General features: G+C 34.3%; 1 protein-coding gene across 1 annotated transcript in view; it reads left to right on the top strand.

The window, feature by feature from the left end:
* BicC (protein bicaudal C) overlaps nucleotides 1-18,107 on the top strand; it is a 104,420-nt gene that overhangs the window by 24,034 nt on the left and 62,279 nt on the right. The window contains exons 2-3 of the mRNA XM_069843982.1: nucleotides 5,608-5,651; nucleotides 12,802-12,871. Coding sequence (XP_069700083.1) covers nucleotides 5,608-5,651; nucleotides 12,802-12,871 — 114 coding nt within the window. The remainder of the gene's footprint in view (nucleotides 1-5,607; nucleotides 5,652-12,801; nucleotides 12,872-18,107) is intronic.

Raw genomic sequence — 18,107 nt, 5'->3', positions numbered from 1 at the left:
ATTAATTTAGAAAATGATGCAGAGAATTAATGAGACACCAAGTACACCGGTTACTGAACGTGTAAAACAGAAGTGGAAATCAATTTTATGTAAAAATAACGGATATGGAGCATTGTGTACCATAAACAGCAAATTAGTAGACATATAGTCAACCGAGAATAAAGGACTGTCTCTTAGAGACTGCAATGATGTTAGGTTTTCTCGTTTCGCCCCTATCACGTCATGCGACGTACTGTAGAGCGCAGCTTTCTACAGTACAAACTTTGGCAGATAACCGAAAAAGATTTACGTTTGAGACACTGAGAATGTATCTTGTAGCAGGTACATTGCAATTCGGTACTGTAACTGCACTTCCTAAAGACGACCAATAGGATAAATGAAAAAAAAAAATTCTACATGATTATTTCCACCATTAACACTGTGTATAATTAAACACAAATGCTTATAAAAGACAGGAGAATAGACTAAATGCTTTTCACATTATTTTGACATTATCATTGTGTAATGTATATTTACTTTCAGAATCTACACATGTGTGTTTCCCCATACTACCGTACTCTACTCTAAATAGCAACGTTGTTACCTCAACACATCTCTATCTACCTGGAGCGAGTCAACAACCTATAGTGCATGCACAGTAAACTTATTGTATCGGGTCCAAAGTCTCGAAGCCTGATGATGTGTAACGAGCAACGAGCAATGTGTCCTATTCTACTGTTATGAAGAAAAGAGACTGCAGTTCGAAATTATAACCTTTAATTCTGTGAATTAAGTCAACTCGGTTCAAGTGTATCTTATCTATGAATATAGTTTTTCACAATTATAGGCACAAACTGCAGGGGTGACTAAAGAACAATGAAACAAGACAAAAAAAAGTCCCAATAGACATACAGTACATAGGTCTGGAAACCCACAGTTTCCGAGTTACAGTTGATTGTAGTAGTATTCGTCCACCCTATCTTCAGAAAGAAAAATTAGTAAATTTGTATGAAAATCGTGAGGTATGACCCAGAAAAAAAAAATCATCCGAAGTACAAGTGCTTAACAATATGGCTACAGAATAACTTCAGTTATTCGACTTGGAGAATAGTAGGTCTTACTTACTTACTGGCTTATAAGGAACCCGTAGGTTCATTGCCGCCCTCACATAAGCCCGCCATTGGTCCCTATCCTGTGTAAGATTAATCCAGTCTCTACCATCATATCCTATCTCCCTCAAATCAATTTTAATATTATCTTCCCATCTACGTCTCGGCCTCCCCAAAGGTCTTTTTCCCTCCGGCCTCCCAACTAACACTCTATATGCATTTCTGGATTCGCCCATACGTGCTACATGTCCTGCCCATCTCAAACGTCTGGATTTTATGTTCCTAATTATGTCAGGTGAAGTATACAATGCGTGCAGCTCTGCGTTGTGTAACTTTCTCCATTCTCCTGCAACTTCATCCCTCTTAGCCCCAAATATTTTCCTAAGAACCTTATTCTCAAACACCCTTAATCTTTGTTCTCTCTCAAAGTGAGAGTCCAAGTTTCACAACCATACAGAACAACCGGTAATATAACTGTTTTATAAATTCTAACTTTTAGGTCTACATAAAATAAATAAATACAAAATTATGAAAAATGAATCCTGCAAATGTATCCGTCCACTTTGTTTACAATGCTTTATTACAACTAAATAGTACGATCTCACTACCTGAGCGAGTCAAGGTTACCTGCAATGTCTTTGAGTAAACATTTGCATCAGGAGCAAAATCATAAAACAAGAGACAGAACTGTCAACTGAAAGAGAGCGACTTTTTCAGTTACATAAAGAAGGAAAGCCCCAACGAAACATTGCTGAAAAAAACTTGAATACCACGAACAATAGCAAGTATAATTAAAAGTCTAAAAATCGTAATTTTAAAACATTTATACAAAAATACACTGAAAGAAAACTTCTTTGTGCAATAACACTGCGTTAAAATCACTTTGCGACCTGCTATGGAAATATTTCAACATCACAGAAGGAACGTTATTGGAGATAAGGAACTATGGGTTTCGCCAGATGAAACAATACATGCAACTGGGAGTTTCGAAGGTCATGTTACAGCGGGAACATTGCTACCGAATAGTATGACGATGCAGATATATGTGATAAGTATTCCAGATTTTGTATCAGTTACTTCTTAGAGGTTGAATGAAGTTTTTCTAGATAAAAGCATAGAGAAGAAGAAATCTTTCATTTGAAGCACTAAGATTATGTAGTTATTTGGTATTGTAACGCCTGCAAACATGATCGCTAAGTAAGTTATATGTATAATTTCGTTTTTATGTAGTAGGCCTAATTTACAATTTTACAGGGTTTCCCATTTGATTTTAATTTAATTTTAAGTTTTGTATTTATTACGTAATTTTTATGAAGCCTTTCTCCTTACAATAATGCCCTCTTGTATAGGCTATATATGTAGAATTACATGGCATGTGAAATACAGGGCTATTCATAAGTCCATGAAACATTTTAAAAATTCATAACTACTAAACTACACAACGGATAACATTTTATTTTACACTAAAATAAAGAGGAAACTCTCAAAGTTTTGCTACATAGCTCACAGATGCTCAATGTGTCCACCTTTGCTAATACGTCATACATCCATGCGGTGATCCATCTCGTCCCATACACGCTCCAGCATATCACGGTTGAACAGAGCAACGGCAGCTGTAATCCGGTGGCGAAGTTTCTGGAGATCCGCGGTGAGCGGAGACACATAGACAAGATTCTTCACAAATTCCCACAAGACGTCACACGGAGTTAAATCCGGTGATCGTGGTGGCCACTTCATTACAGTCATCTTCTCGTCTTGTGCGTCCGATCCATCTCTGTGGAAAATTTTGATTAAGATACCCTCTCACGTTGTGATAGTGTCAGGGAGATCCATCTTCATGAGAGATGTAATCATTGCTGTCTTCATTCAGCTGAGTCATCAGCCAGTTTTGTAACATGTCCAAGTAAATCATCCCAGTGACGGTGGACACTACAAAAAATAGCCCATACACCTTCTCTTTCGAAATCACATAGAAGATATTTACCTCGCACATGCTCAATGACATTGTGCCGATTCACTTTTTTGGAGAGATGAAAAATTGCTTTGTCGCGATGAGAAAGTCTGCGAAATCGTCTGCTTCAAATCTTTGACGAGGTCCTTGCATATTCCAACATACAAAAGGATTGCTCACGTTTAGTAAACGTCATTTTGCCATTATTGATAACTACTGCCACCTAGCGATAAATCAAGGCAACTAAGAGCGAGCTTTTCTTATTAAAAAACTTGGAGAGTTTCTCGCTTTCGGCATGTCAATTAAAATGTTATGTTGCGTATTTTATTTGTTATTACACTTTAAGGGTGCTATGCATAGATACTTCGCTAGCCCGCGCTACGTGTGTGCTAAACTAGCCCCGGCTATCGACTGATTACTTGTACAGGATTCATATCATATATCGCTAAACTGATTTATGAATACGAAATCGTTAGTTCGCTGATCATCCACAGGAAGCCCGCGCTAAGAGCGTCTATGAATATGACCCTAAAATGTTTCACGGACTTATAACCCCGTATTACTGAAAGCATTGTTTACAGTTGCATATAATTTGTCAACAGTAATAAATATATATATATATATATATATATATATATATATATATATATATATATATATATGATACGCAAGAGAGACAGAAGTACCCAGACGGACCGTTCCTCCTTTTCACTGCATACTTGGTGTTACATGTGACCAAACACTGGTCACTAGTCATCACTGTGGCCACTAATTGAATACACCTCGTACATCTACAACCTCATTTCTTACCTGGCAGATTTAATGGTCGTGGGTAAGTCTTTTTCCCCAATATGAGCTATGTGACCTTCAATTTTGTGGATTTTGTATGAAGATATTTTAAATTTTCAGTATATTCTAGCCCTGTGGATAATGTTAACGAACTCCGGAAATGCATTGCCAATTGTCAACACAGTAGAAAGACGCTGGGGATATTCCAACATGTTCAGCTGTTAAAAGAAAAAGTGCGCGCTCTCGAGAAGCTAAGTTCCCTTCGGGTATCTTCGCTACAATGCGGAGACAGGCAATGTTACATGTTGTTGGACCACATTGCCTGATATCTACAGTTATAATTAGTCTTCTGCGTGTTACTGTTGTAGCGTAATGGTAGCGTTTCGGGCTGGTATTCGTGCGATCGTGCATTCGAACACAATTAGTGCTCTTTTTTTTTTTTAAGAAAGAAAATATATTTGCTCCTGTTGCTTTTATGACTGTTCTAGTAATTAACATCAGGTTCATGAATGTATTATGCCATGACTTTATCATTATTATGGCTGCAAATGGGAAGAAAGATTTTATTCTCAACAAAAATATATTTCGTGGTTTAAACAAAACAAACTTACTGGCGTCTGCCTTAGAAAATTGAAACAATTAGAAGTTAAAAAAGGAAAACAAAACAAAAAGCCACGATTCAGTATTTAGTCCATCTTCCTTCCATATCAGTCACATCTTGCAGTCGAGTGGGCATGGAATCGACTAGTCTTTTCAAATAGCCACAACATCCTGAACGAGCATCCCAGGCATCCTGAACGAGCTTTCACAAATCATCAGGGTGGAGGGGATTGCGCCAGTTTTTCCACATATGCTTCTTTGCTTATGCCCCCGTAGCTCAGTCGAAAGAACGTCGGAATTTAGATGTCAACGTCTCAGCTTCAAATTTTCTTCATCTCTTTTCATTTTATTGTGTTTCAGGATAGTTTAATGTAATAATGTAAGAATAAACAACTAACAATAGTATTATGCAACTGTATTGTTTCAAATTTAACATTAAATTTATATTATTTATATCGCTAAAGAACGATAGAAGAATACAAGCGATGACTTGAATATTATTTATATCGCTAAAGAACGACAACAGAATACAAATGATAACTTGAATATTATTTATATCGCTGAAGAACGATAACAGAATACAAATGATAATTTGAATATTATTTATATCGCCAAACAACGATAGCAGAATACAAATGATAACATGAATATTATTTATATCGCTGAAGAACGAGAACAAAATAAAATAACTTGAACGAGGCTCGAACTCACAACCTTCGAATCATTAAGCGAGCACTCTACCGCTGCTCTACGAGACGGTCGGCCTGGGTAGCGCAGTTGGTATAGCAATGGCCTTCTGTGCTCGAAGTTGCGGTTTCGATCCCGGCCCAGGTCGATGGCATTTAAGTGTGCTTAAGTGCGACAGGCTCTCAAGTCATTAGATTTACTGAAATGTAAAAGAACTCCTGCGGGACAAAATTCCGGCACACCGGCGACGCTGATATAACCTCGGCAGTTGCGAGCGTCGTTAAATAAAACATAACATTTAATAACATCGGTTGCATCTCTTGAAGATTCACCCTGTGGTTGTGGCATAAGTAAAAGACAAAAAAAGAGACTAATCGTCTACTGAACTTGTTTGTTTCCACTCTTAAATGCTTTGACTTGGTTTGGATTTTATTTGACAACACGGTTGTTGTTCACAGAATCTGGTAACTGATGTTCTCTTATTCTTTGCAGGTCAAAATGACTATCCGGAATCTGCGGATCAATTTTTCCAGAAGGTAAGAACGGAAGCACTTTCCTTTATACTTTTTCTTCTCGAATAAGGCCATTTATTGAATAGTAGTGACCAACGTATTTGAGATGCTTTTAAGATAGTTGGAAATGTGGTAGGTATAGATTTTAGTAGGTATGCCAAGTATTGTAAAAATTTCAAACATTCAAAGGACAGAAGTAAAATCCTTTCAAATATATATTATCATAATACTCTGGTCTCTTAAACTGACTGAGCATATTGAAAATTAAATCATTTGCTTTTCCAAAACACGCATCTAAAATATTTCATATAAAAATGTTTATCTCGAAAAGGAAGCAAAAACGAGTAAAAATTGTATTAAACTTTTTTGTTTGAAATATCTCGAAGAGTAACCCTCTGAAATTGAAATTACATACAGTTCACGCTGCATACTGTTTAATACAATACTTACTTACTGGCTTTTAAGGAACCCGGAGATTCATTGCCGCCCTCACATAAGCCCGCCATACGTCCCTATCCTGAGCAAGACCAATCCAGTCTCTATCATCATAACCCACTTCCCTCAAATCCATTTTAATATTATTCTCCCATCTACGTCTCGGCCTCGCTAAAGGTATTTTTCCCCTCCGGCCTCCCAACTAACACTCTATATGCATTTCTGGATTCGCCCATACGTGCTACATGCCCTGCCCATCTCAAACGTCTGGATTTCATGTTCCTAATGATGTCTGGTGAAGAATACAATGCGTGCAGTTCTGTGTTGTGTAACTTTCTCCATTCTCCTGTAACTGCATCCCTCTTAGCCCCAAATATTTTCCTAAGCACCTTATTCTCAAACACCCTTAACCTATGTTCCTCTCTCAAAGTGAGAGTCCAAGTTTCACAACCATACAGAACAACCGGTAATATAACTATTTTATAAATTCTAACTTTCAGATTTTTTGACAGCAGACTGGATGATAAGCTTCTCAACCGAATAATAACAGGCATTTCCCATATTTATTCTGCGTTTAATTTCCTCCCGAGTATCATTTATATTTGTTACTGTTGCTCCCAGGTATTTGAATTTTTCCACCTCTTCAAAGGATAAATTTCCAATTTTTATATTTCCATTTCGTAAAATATTCTCGTCACGAGACATAATCATATACGTACTTTGTATTTTCGGGATTTACTTCCAAACTTGCTTCAAGTAAAATTCCCGTGTTTTCCCTAATCGTTTGTGGATTTTCTCCTAACATATCCACGTCATCCGCTTAGACAAGCAGCTGATGTAACTCGTTTAATTCCAAACCCTCTCTGTTAACCTAATGGCATACTCTAGAGCAAAGTTAAAAAGTAAAGGTGATAGTGCATCTCCTTGCCTTAGCCCACAGTGAATTGGAAACGCATCTGACAGAAACTGACCTATACGAACTCTGCTGTACGTTTCACTGGGACACATTTTAATTAATCGAATTAGTTTCTTGGGAATACCAAATTCAATAAGAATGTCATATAAAACCTCTCTCTTAACCGAGTCATATGCCTTTTTGAAATCTATGAATAACTGATGCACTGTACCTTTATACTCCCATTTGTTTCTCCATTATATGTCGAATACAAAATATCTGATCAATAGTTGATCTTTTACACCTAAACCCACACTGATGATCCCTAATAATTTCATCTACATATGGCGTTAATCTTCTCAAAAGAATATTGGACAATACGTAGTAATAAATTACAATTATTATTTTAATGTGTATAAACAAGACTAATTGTTATCGGATACTGTTAGAAATTGAGTTTCTTTATTTGAAGTAAATCAATTTTTAGATACAGTTGATAAAGTATTTACAATTTTAACTTGAAGAATCACAGGAACTGTGCGTTTAGTGAGTTAGATGCTTCACTATGCATTGAAGACGTTTGAAACAGCAACAAAAATTTTGTTTCGAGCAGCCTGAAACAGTTTGTTTGCCGCAATGAGGAACTAACCTAAGTGTTAATCCTACTATCTGAGGACTATACTTTTAATTCGTAAGCAATATTTCTTAATAATTAAATGACTAATTTTTATCAATGTTTCAGCTAAGTTCCTTTAATAGTAATTCCGTATATTGCAACTTTTAAAATTGAAACTGTAAGTTTTTATTTAAGGGGGGAGGATGGTATTTTTTAAAACTTTTTTCCTATTTTGTTTAAAATATTAATTGTTTGTATGTAGAAAGCTCATAGCTGTGGCAACTCAACCAAATAAAAATATTTAACAAATATTTGGGGGTCCAAATTTGAAAAAAAAAATACACAATGCAAGATTGTACTAAAACCGATATATCTAAACCGTTTTTAAAAATATATTCAAACAGTTTTATGCAATGTATTTGCAAAAGCATGTTCTACAAACTATCTGTAAGAGAATTTTGATATTAGTCCCTACGTTTGTAAAATAAACAATTAAAATTTAATAACAATTTTCTGAGTTCTTTTCTTGCAAACAAACGGATGTATTTTTAAAATGAAATCAATTAACAAAATTCTGTTACAGAGAAAAGTTTCCTAATAATCTAAAGAATGTGTGTTCTAAATTTAATGCATGTATCTTTAATAGTTCAGAAATTATATCCATTTTTGTCTGCCAATGTAGTAAAAAAGAAATGAAGTTACTGGAAACCGATAAAAGCGGGCGTGTCATTTAAAAATCCATAGCGCAGGAAGTTTAAAAATGACGCCTCAACATCCGATAAGGCTACAAATACCCACAAAATGTTATGCAATGCATTCCACACATATCAAAGGGTATTTTAAAGAAAAAAAATTGAAAATTTAATTTACCGGAAACAACAATAAAAGTGGGAGAGTGATTTAAAAATCCATAACGCAGGAAGTTTAAAAATGGCGACTCAACATCCGATAAGGGCACAAATACCCACAAAATGTTATGCTATGCATTCCACACATATCACAGGGTATTTTAAAGACTTTTTTTTTTAATTTACTCATTTTTCACCAAAAAATACCATCCTCTCCCCTTAAATTTCCATCAGTAGTGATTGATAGCCTGTGATATTTTTTTCTTCATTTTTCATTAACGGATTTTAGTAATTATTTATAATGAAGGCTATTTTCTGCGATGTTTCAGATTTTCTTTATTACTTAGAGCCACGTGTTTCCGAAGATGAGGCAATTGAACTATTATCTTTCCATTATCTTTGTTTATAAGATTTGAGTCTTGCACAGGGGTCACTTGTACAGCTTTTATCTCGATGTTAAACAAATTTACCCAAGAACTGGGCACAATGTAATCAGTACAGCGTGACCTGTTGGACATAATGAAATCATTAGCTCGTAGTTTCGGTGCATACTGATATGAACGTGTTTTAGTCACTCTGGAAGCTGTGATCGTACTACTGTTATTGTTGAAGGAGGAAATTTTGAACTTCAATTTGGTACGGATTATGTTAGAAGACCACAATGGCACTGGATGTTATAAAGTCTCTTGTAAGTAGGCCAAACGAAAAATTAGCAATGCAACTTAAGAATTAATATTAGAGGAGATATCCCGAGGTTCACTCAGCCTCCTATAAAATTGAGTACCGGGTCTTTCCCGGGGGTAAAAGGCGATCAGAGCGTGGTGCCGACAACACCACCTCATTCTGGTGCCGAGGTCATGGAAAGCATGGGTCTCTACCTCCATGCCCCCCAAGTGCCTTCTTGGCATGTGACGGGGATACCTTTACCTTACCTTTATTATATTAATATCATATTAAGTCAACTGTCATTATACAAGGAGCGCACTCACTTGAGCGACTTGGTGGCCGGGATTCCACAGTAACGAATTTTTCTCCTCTAATATTATTTGTTACCATAACAGATATATCTTTAGGTCCACACCTGTGGAGTAACGGCTAGCTTGTCTGGCCGCAAAACCAGGTGGCTCGGGTTCGAATCCCGGTCGGGGCAAGTTACCTGGTTGAGGTTTTTTCCAGGGTTTTCCCTCAACCCAATATGAGTAAATGCTGGGTAACTTTCGGTGCTGGACCCCGGATTCATTTCACCGGCATTGTCACCTTCATCTCATTCAGACGCTAAATAACCAGAGATGTTGATAAAGCGTCGTAAAATAACCTACTAAAATAAAAAAATAATCTTTACGTAGAATGTAACTTAAGACTTATCGTCGCGTCGTTCAGACAGTGTAGTATAACAGTGGTTTTTATGACTAGAGTTAAGAATGACTTAGTGGACGAATGCAAGAATGAAAACTGAAGTCTGAAGGGATATTTTACATAAAAGTTTTATATAATGTCGTTGTTCCTGCAATAACTCCTATGTGACATATTGATCGATTTTCAGATTTTTTCTCTATTAAATAACTTAAATAATGATACAAAAAATAATAAAATCTTCTATATGTAATTATATTCCTTTCTTTCGAAAAAAAAGTTAAGAATTCACAATCTCCTACGCACTACTACCATAGAAGAATAAACGTGTTTTTTCTTTCTACTGAAAAATGTCATATTTTGCACATGGGAGTTATTGCAGGAACGACGATATACTCTTTGCGAGCATAACGCCAAAAGTTACAAATTGGCAAGTTTTAGAATTTTATTTTCAGTGCACTTTCAGCGGACATTCTAGCAAATTTCCCTTCAATTTTAAAAGAAGTTCAGAGAAATTGAAGGCTGTTGTGGAAAACGGATTTCTGATCCAATCATTAGCTCCGATCATTCATGAAACGTATAAGCTTGTTATAAATTTCATGTAACCCCTAAAAAGTCTTCGCGCATCCCGGATTGAATACCACAGGACTAGAGTAGCTATAAATAAATTCCTAGGGAACTATAGGCCTACATTGTAGAAATACGGACCTTGAACTGACAGGTTAAATCAACATACTGTGGCTGTTTTGAAATGAGTGGGTCTGGAGTGCTTATCACTATATGATTTTGTGGGCGGAAATATCAAACATAAACATGTCGGTAGCAGCGACCAATATCCATTATGCACGCCAACTGGGCGACAGGTCTTACAGGACACTGGGACTGAGTTTTGAAACTTTTAAAATTTTTGATTAATTTCTCTCAAATTCAGCGGGCTTGTTATGTCTGTACGTTTAAATAATAGTACCAAATTTCATTAAGTTTCATTCATTAGTAATACACAATATTTCGTGTAATGAATTAACAAATGATTATTGTAATTGCCCACATCTAACACCTTCCACACAAGTCAAATATTTAGGAATTATCATAAATCAGCATTTACGTTGGGATAAACAAATTGATTTCATGTGTACAAGTATAAGAAAGACAATTTATAAATTCATAATACTTCGAAATTTTATCACTAAGGAGGCATTGAGAAAAATATTTTTAGCTTTCTGTACAATCATTAATACAATATGGTATAATAAATTAGGGTGGAGTAGCATCATTTGTACTTAATCCATTAATTTTATTACACAGGAGATTAATAAAAATTTGTCTGACCAAAAATACGGATTACCCAACAAATTTAATTTATACAGATTTTAATGTATTGCCTATTGAAGAAATTTATAAGTATAGTTTACTAACTTACTACCTCAGAAATAAAATAAAACATAGATCTAATGGACATGAATATCGTACTCGAAGACAAAATTCTACTTTCCCATTAATTGAGCCAAAATGTCATACAAGTGCATCTCTTAAACATGGTGCTAGTTTCGGCCCAACACTTTATAATAAAATTACAAACCATTTCCCAAATTTGAAATATTTTAAAATTGAAGCTTTTAAAAAAGAAATTTGTAAAATTATCCATGATATATAATATTAACAAATGTATTATTTTTTACCTTTTATTTCTGTCGGCTATATTCATGTTTTTATTGAATATCACTGGCCTCTGTCAGATTGGCAATTTATATTAAATGTGTATTTTTCTCTATTTTCCTCTTTCTTCTTTATTTTTGCTCTTGTGTGTTATTTATTGGTTTGAATGAAGTTACTTGCTGTATTTAGTAAACTGTTTTTGTAAATTTTATATTATATTATTGGCTGAGACCACACCGTACACGAGCCTGGCTTTTACGGTAGTGGCTAGAAACATTTTTGTTTTATGTAATTTGTACTCACTAACTAGCTAGTTAAATAAATCAATAAAATAAATAAATTAGTTCCTTAGATATTTATTTTCACGTATTTAATTATATTAAATTATGAGTAAATTCAAAACATCCCTGTCGACTTCAGAATTGTTGTTGCTTTTAAGAATCTTCAGTGAAGGACTTACTTTTCATGATAAAGAAAACTACACAAGGAGTTTTAAATTTGAGAATTGGTTCACGAGATAAAAATTTCCTTACAAATCGTAATTTTGCTTGATAGTTTTCTTCAATTTTTAGAAGTTAAAAATCCATAGCATGAAAAGTTTTCAGTGAAGAGCTGATTCCATGCACAACTTTGTGTATTGCAATATGCTGAATATTCTTGCAAATTTTCATGTAAATCTGAGCAAATGGAAAGCGCTAGGAACTTTATTATTGACCAAAAACGTAGTTTTGAGAAAACGCAATTTTAAAAATGGTCTCCAGGCCTTTAAAAGTAGTAGGCGGGTGATATATATATATATATATATATATATATATCTCATACCTTTAAAATATTCCAAAATGATTCATTATAACGTTATATATATATATATATATATATATATATATATATATATATATATATATATATATATATATATATCATACCTTTAAAATATTCCAAAATGATTCATTATAACGTTGTAAAAATTACATCAAATTATTGCTGAAAGTTTTTGTACATCTGGAGTTTAAATATTAAAAAAATATACAATTATTTTTTTCTTTGTGTTCTCCTTAGAAGAATTTATTTCTTGAGATAGCTTTAGTGAAGTTAATTTACAAATTTATACCAAAATCTCAACCTCGTTAACTATATTCGACTTAATTGTATTTGTTTTGAATGTAGGTATACTAGTTCATAATCAAAATCTGTACTTCGTCATGTACAAGTAGTTTAAAGACCACTAATTGTAATACCTATTCTTATTTCGGTAAAATAATGTGGTCGTCGGCAAGTAAAATTGCATGCGTCTGTGTAGCTTCGTTATTAAAATGTGACTTCAACACCATCTCCTGTGCACAGTTTACTTAATTATAATTTATTTTGCAGATCATGGATCAAACGAACACCTACATCCTATGGCCATCTCGTCTCAAGATAGGAGCAAAATCCAGAAGGGGTAAGTTTTTTCTTAAATCACGTATCGTATCGCCGCATATTGTCGCATTGTATCGCTCCATGTCTTCATTGTGTCATATCATGAAAAAAGAAATCATATAGCAGAACAAGGGAAAGCTTCAGACGTAAATTTCCTGGCCAGCCAAGTTCCGTGTAGAAAAACATTACTAAATTTAGTGAATAGGTACAATGAAACGTGTTCTGTAAATGTGTGGAGAATTATTATGTATCACACAAGATGGGCAATACTTCCAACAGTTACTATAAGGAGGGTGAGTACCGAATGTTACTCATATAATATAACCTAGGCCACTTCCATGCGCGAACAGTTGAGTAGGGGAAATGTGCGTGGAGATCGTACATAGTAATCTTAGCTAGGAGGAAGAAAAGAAAGAAACGAATGCTGTGGTTACTGATATGTTAGATAACATTGGTCATACCTGCATACTGTGAGCGATGACAAAATTTACTCCCGTCGACAGATATCCCTGTATTATTTTGAATACATTTTATTTGGCTTCCTCCAAGTGAAGGCTGCCTAGAAGACAAAGCTTACCATAAAATTGTTTTTTTTTTTTTTTTTTTTTTTTTTTTTAGTAAATGGTAGGTAAACAATTATAATGGAAAAAAGAAAACAATGGAGAAGGAAAAGAAAAAGTAATAACACAATTATAAATAATTGAAAACGACTATACAAAACATCATTAATTTCAGAAGAAACATACAATTTTCTAGTATCTACTGTATTTGCTATCAGGTGATCAGTCTTCTATTTAGCGCTAGTTGCAGGACCTAACTTAAGTGAGCAGATCGCCATAGGAAAGAGGTCAATGTATTTAAGTGTAGAGATGGTTTCTTAGGATTTTTATAGATCCCTTCACTGCAGACAGAGATACTTGTCCTAGACCAAACTGCTTGCAAAAATGCGCGAATCTTGTTCAATACATTGTTCACTTTTCACTGACAGTGACCCAATAAGTTATGACGTAGTAGATATGAAGAAATCCTATAGTGTTTTCAAAACGTTTTCCGCATTGTCGCACGTAATATAAGATATTAACTCTGTGCATTAGTATGGCACACTTGTATTTGCACCCGCAAGAATCACTTGTGTACGGTTATTGCTTTATTAAAAGTGTCTTATTGTTCTAATTTTATTTGGTGATAAAGATGCTGAGTGTTTTTTTCTATGGACATTTAAACATCAGCCTATTTTGCGTTAGATGAAAACATAATTAAATTGTTCTCTTTTTAAATTTGATACCGAAGTTGTAGACATAATATTTTTCTGTGCAAAATTATCTTCTAACGACTTAAAGGAAAGGTGTTCTGTACAATTTGTCTGACCGCAATTTGTTACAGTGTCGAGTATATGTTGAATTTCGGAAGGTCATATTTAATAGAATACATAGCGTTTAGCTTTGTTTTCGGTCTGCAACGTGCGCATAAGACATGCTTGCATGGCCGATGTAGACTGAGTCGTTATCATCCGTAACCTCTCGTGCATTCGTACTTCTACTCCTATAACTTCGATTAACACACTTAAACCTCCGTACAACGAAGATCAATATAACGATAAACCCGCATTAAACGATATTTTTTTATAATTTCGGAAAATTTCCTATATAAATAACGTTAAATATCCCTCATTATAGCGATGAAGAAATTTTAGAAACGTCCTGTTACAACGATAGGCTATGTATTTTTAACTTCAAGATTTTTCGTAAATCAGCAGCTTGGTTGGGAATTTCTACGAAGGGATGGACGTGTAACCAGTCTTTCTAGTTATTTTCCAGTGTACAGGTGAGGCGGTGGGAGTAAGTAGAGATGGCGATGGTTTCTGCTAAACGGAAATCAATAAGTTTGGAAACTAAATTGACTGCATTTAAAGATTTGGATGGAGGAATGAAACAGACAGCAATTTCACAAAAAAATGGATTTTAACAATCTACATTGGCTACTTTTCTTTAAAAAAAATGAAAGAAACTGAGGAAAGTGTTACAAGTGGCAAATTTGATCCAGCACGAAAACGATTGAAGATGGCAGTTTCAGATGATGTGGACAATAAAATGGTTTGTGTCAGTGGATGTTAGTATATCAGTGTTTGCAGAGTGCAGTGATGAATCTATAATTGAGGGGCGTTTTCACAAAACTCGTTATCTACAAAATCTTTTTTTTTTTTTTTTCTCAAGAGAGCTCTTTTGTAAAATACACAACTGTAGATACCGAGTTTTGAAAAATCTCTTTTATATCAAGGTCAATTTACTGATATACTTACCAACTTTAGCTTAATTCTGATAGCACCATTGGATTGTCCTGACTCAAAAACATAAGGATACGCTAAAACTTCAAAATCGAAAAAAATGTAACCTTAACCCTTAATCAGTAAACAGAATATCACAGTAAATTTGGTTTAGTACAACCGGTGAAGTGAATGGTCGTGAAGTAATAATAATGATGATGATGATAATGATAATGATAATGATAATGATAATAATAATGAACCCATTTCAAAACTCAGACTTGTTTCTTTCCCGTAGAATGTGTTATCTACATTTTTTTCGATTTTGAGGTTTTAGCGTATCCTTATGTTTTTGAGTCAGGAGAATCCAATGGTGCTATCAGAATTAAGCTAAAGTTGGTAGGTATATCACTAAATTGACCTTGAAATAACCGAGATTTTTCAAAACTCTGTATCTACAGTTGTGTATTTTAGAAAAAAAGAGTTGTCTTGAAAAAAAGAAGATTTTGTAGATAACTAGTTTTGTGAAAACGCCCCTCAATTGCAGAATTGAAGGATGGGAAGGTAAAAGGCAGCGAAGATGAAGATTCCGCAGATACTGATTGTGGTGACAGTGATGTAGGAAACAAAAAGAAAAGTATCTTATTTAGAACTGCTTGGATACATAGAACAAATTCAGTGTGGTGCATGTTCTCTTCAATGTGTTATAAAGGAACAACTAATTTCTTTGGAATCTTAAAGATAAGCGTTTATTAAAGAAGCTGTCAAGAGCAAAAAGCAAAGAGAAATGTCAAGTTTTTTTTTTTCGAAAATAGATGTATGCAATAAGAGCTTACGTAACAAATGCTAGTACTCGCTATGAAATTAAATTATTATTGTGTGTATGCTATTATTAATCAAAGATGCAGAAGAAAAATTCAGGTACAGGTCGATAATGACCCCATCTACGCCGGCCATGCAAGCATGTCTGATGGTGCGTGTTCCTGGCCGGATCCAAGCTGATCTCTGTTCTTACTTTCTAATGCTTATCCTCGACGTAATCCACTAAATTTTGTAGTATTTCGGAAAATTCTACACTTGTGGTACTCGTCTCTTGGTTGAATTTTAATTCTCAAGTTTTGTGTATTTTAAATATTGTTTTCTTTAATTTTTAAGCATTTAATTAAAATGATTTCAATAATCTATTTTACAGGTAAAACTTAAGAAATTCAAATACTATAAGATTAAATAATTTAACCGATATGTTAATATGTAACGGCTAACAAACAGTCTGATGAAAAGATAGTGTCCCGAGAAATTCTCAAGAATCGCGCCTACTTTCAAGCGATGCGTCCAACAATAAGATGATCTTATCTGGAGATTCTGAAGTGCACGGTGGATATGGCGCAATTCGTCAGTTAAACGTCTGTATTAGTTTACGTAAACGATTTTTCGTGTTGCTTCAAATTTAAAGTTACTATTTTTTTTTGTTTAATTAATGTCTATATTTTTTTAGTACAATTTTCGAGTGTAATTCACGTTTAGTTTGGCATAGTGTTGATCTTGCTTTTCGTAATCGAGAGGAGCCATTAGTCACGATGGAGGCAGGATGTATGACACATTTTGCCGCAGATAATCTTAGCCTGATTTGAAACCGATGTCGGTAATTTAATCTTGAAAGATATATATGGAAAATAATACTTTGTGGCGTGTTTTATGCAGTGAACTTATCAAATTAGTGAACGTTTTACCAGAAGAGATGATTGTGAAAGGTAGGAAGGAAATTTTACAGTTAATTTCAATCGTTTGTGTGCATTTAGTTATCTATTACAAGGTGCCAGTGGAATTTTGATTGTTCTACAGGTAGCTTGATATTAGAATAGATAAAATTTTGACTACGTCATTCTGATTTGTTTTAATGAGTGTTCATAATAGTTCGTGGTGTTCATAAATTTTTGGTGTCTCTGTCGTTCACCTTGAAAGATTTCTTTGTAAACATTTAATATAATATTTGTGTTGGTAACATAGTGACATTTTGTTAGCACGAATTATGCGTACGACTGCGTAATACATGTGAAATTGATATTGCTTGGAACTGAACGTTTTTCATAGGATCGATTCTTAGCTGTCTCGGAGAAATTGGGATTATGTATGTGAAAGTGGCGGGAAGGTGGGGAATGACGTCACTTTAGCAAATGCAAAATACAGTTTTGTAAATTCTGATAGCTGAATTTTGCACAGCAGTTATTTATTTTATAAAAATTCAGTTCGGAGCAGATCTCTAGATGTGATTTTTTTTTTGTTTAATATTTCAAAGGTACATACGAAGATATTATCCCAAGGGCTGGGGTAATTTCGCTACAGCATGCAGTATCATGATGAGGGAAGTGAGTTCGGTATGTTTCTTCATTACTCACTTATTGTAGTTTTATCATCTACTGATAGTCTTACGTAGTGTCTATAACAACTGGCTTGTCATAAAGGGGTTAAAATTAGAAATTTATATAATATTTTATACAAAATTATGACAAATTACACAGAAATGAATAAATAAGGACATGTGTTTTATCGATAGATCGATTTATGATAAATACATACAATGAGGCGTAAGTAGAACGAACCATAATTATTTCTCAAATCTTTTCTGGTCTGTCTTCGTGATTAAAATGCATAAATTACCTGAATAGTTGACAGGAGAGTCCTAACTGCAGTGCAATTTGAGTTATTAGTGTGTGTATGGATGTTTTTCAGTAAGAAATTCTATATATTTTTATAGTAAATTTTTCATTCTTACGCTAGAACTAAATTATCACGTGTTTCTGAAGTTATAGTAAGTTAAAGCTGAGAACGTGAGATTATTTAAATTTAGAATTAATTTAAGTGAACAGTTATATTGTCGGCCATCTTGTGTCAATTTTCATTACGGAAGTAATACATTTTTGTTTGGATTGTTCCCTTTCAGTAGGGTTACCAGACATCTCAGTTTCAGGAGACAGTAACGGAAAATTACTACGGA

The sequence above is a fragment of the Periplaneta americana genome, chromosome 13 (genome assembly GCF_040183065.1).
Source record: "Periplaneta americana isolate PAMFEO1 chromosome 13, P.americana_PAMFEO1_priV1, whole genome shotgun sequence".
Taxonomy (NCBI): domain Eukaryota; kingdom Metazoa; phylum Arthropoda; class Insecta; order Blattodea; family Blattidae; genus Periplaneta; species Periplaneta americana.
Note: the sequence above shows the minus strand (reverse complement) of the source record. Positions and strands in the feature narration are given on the sequence as shown.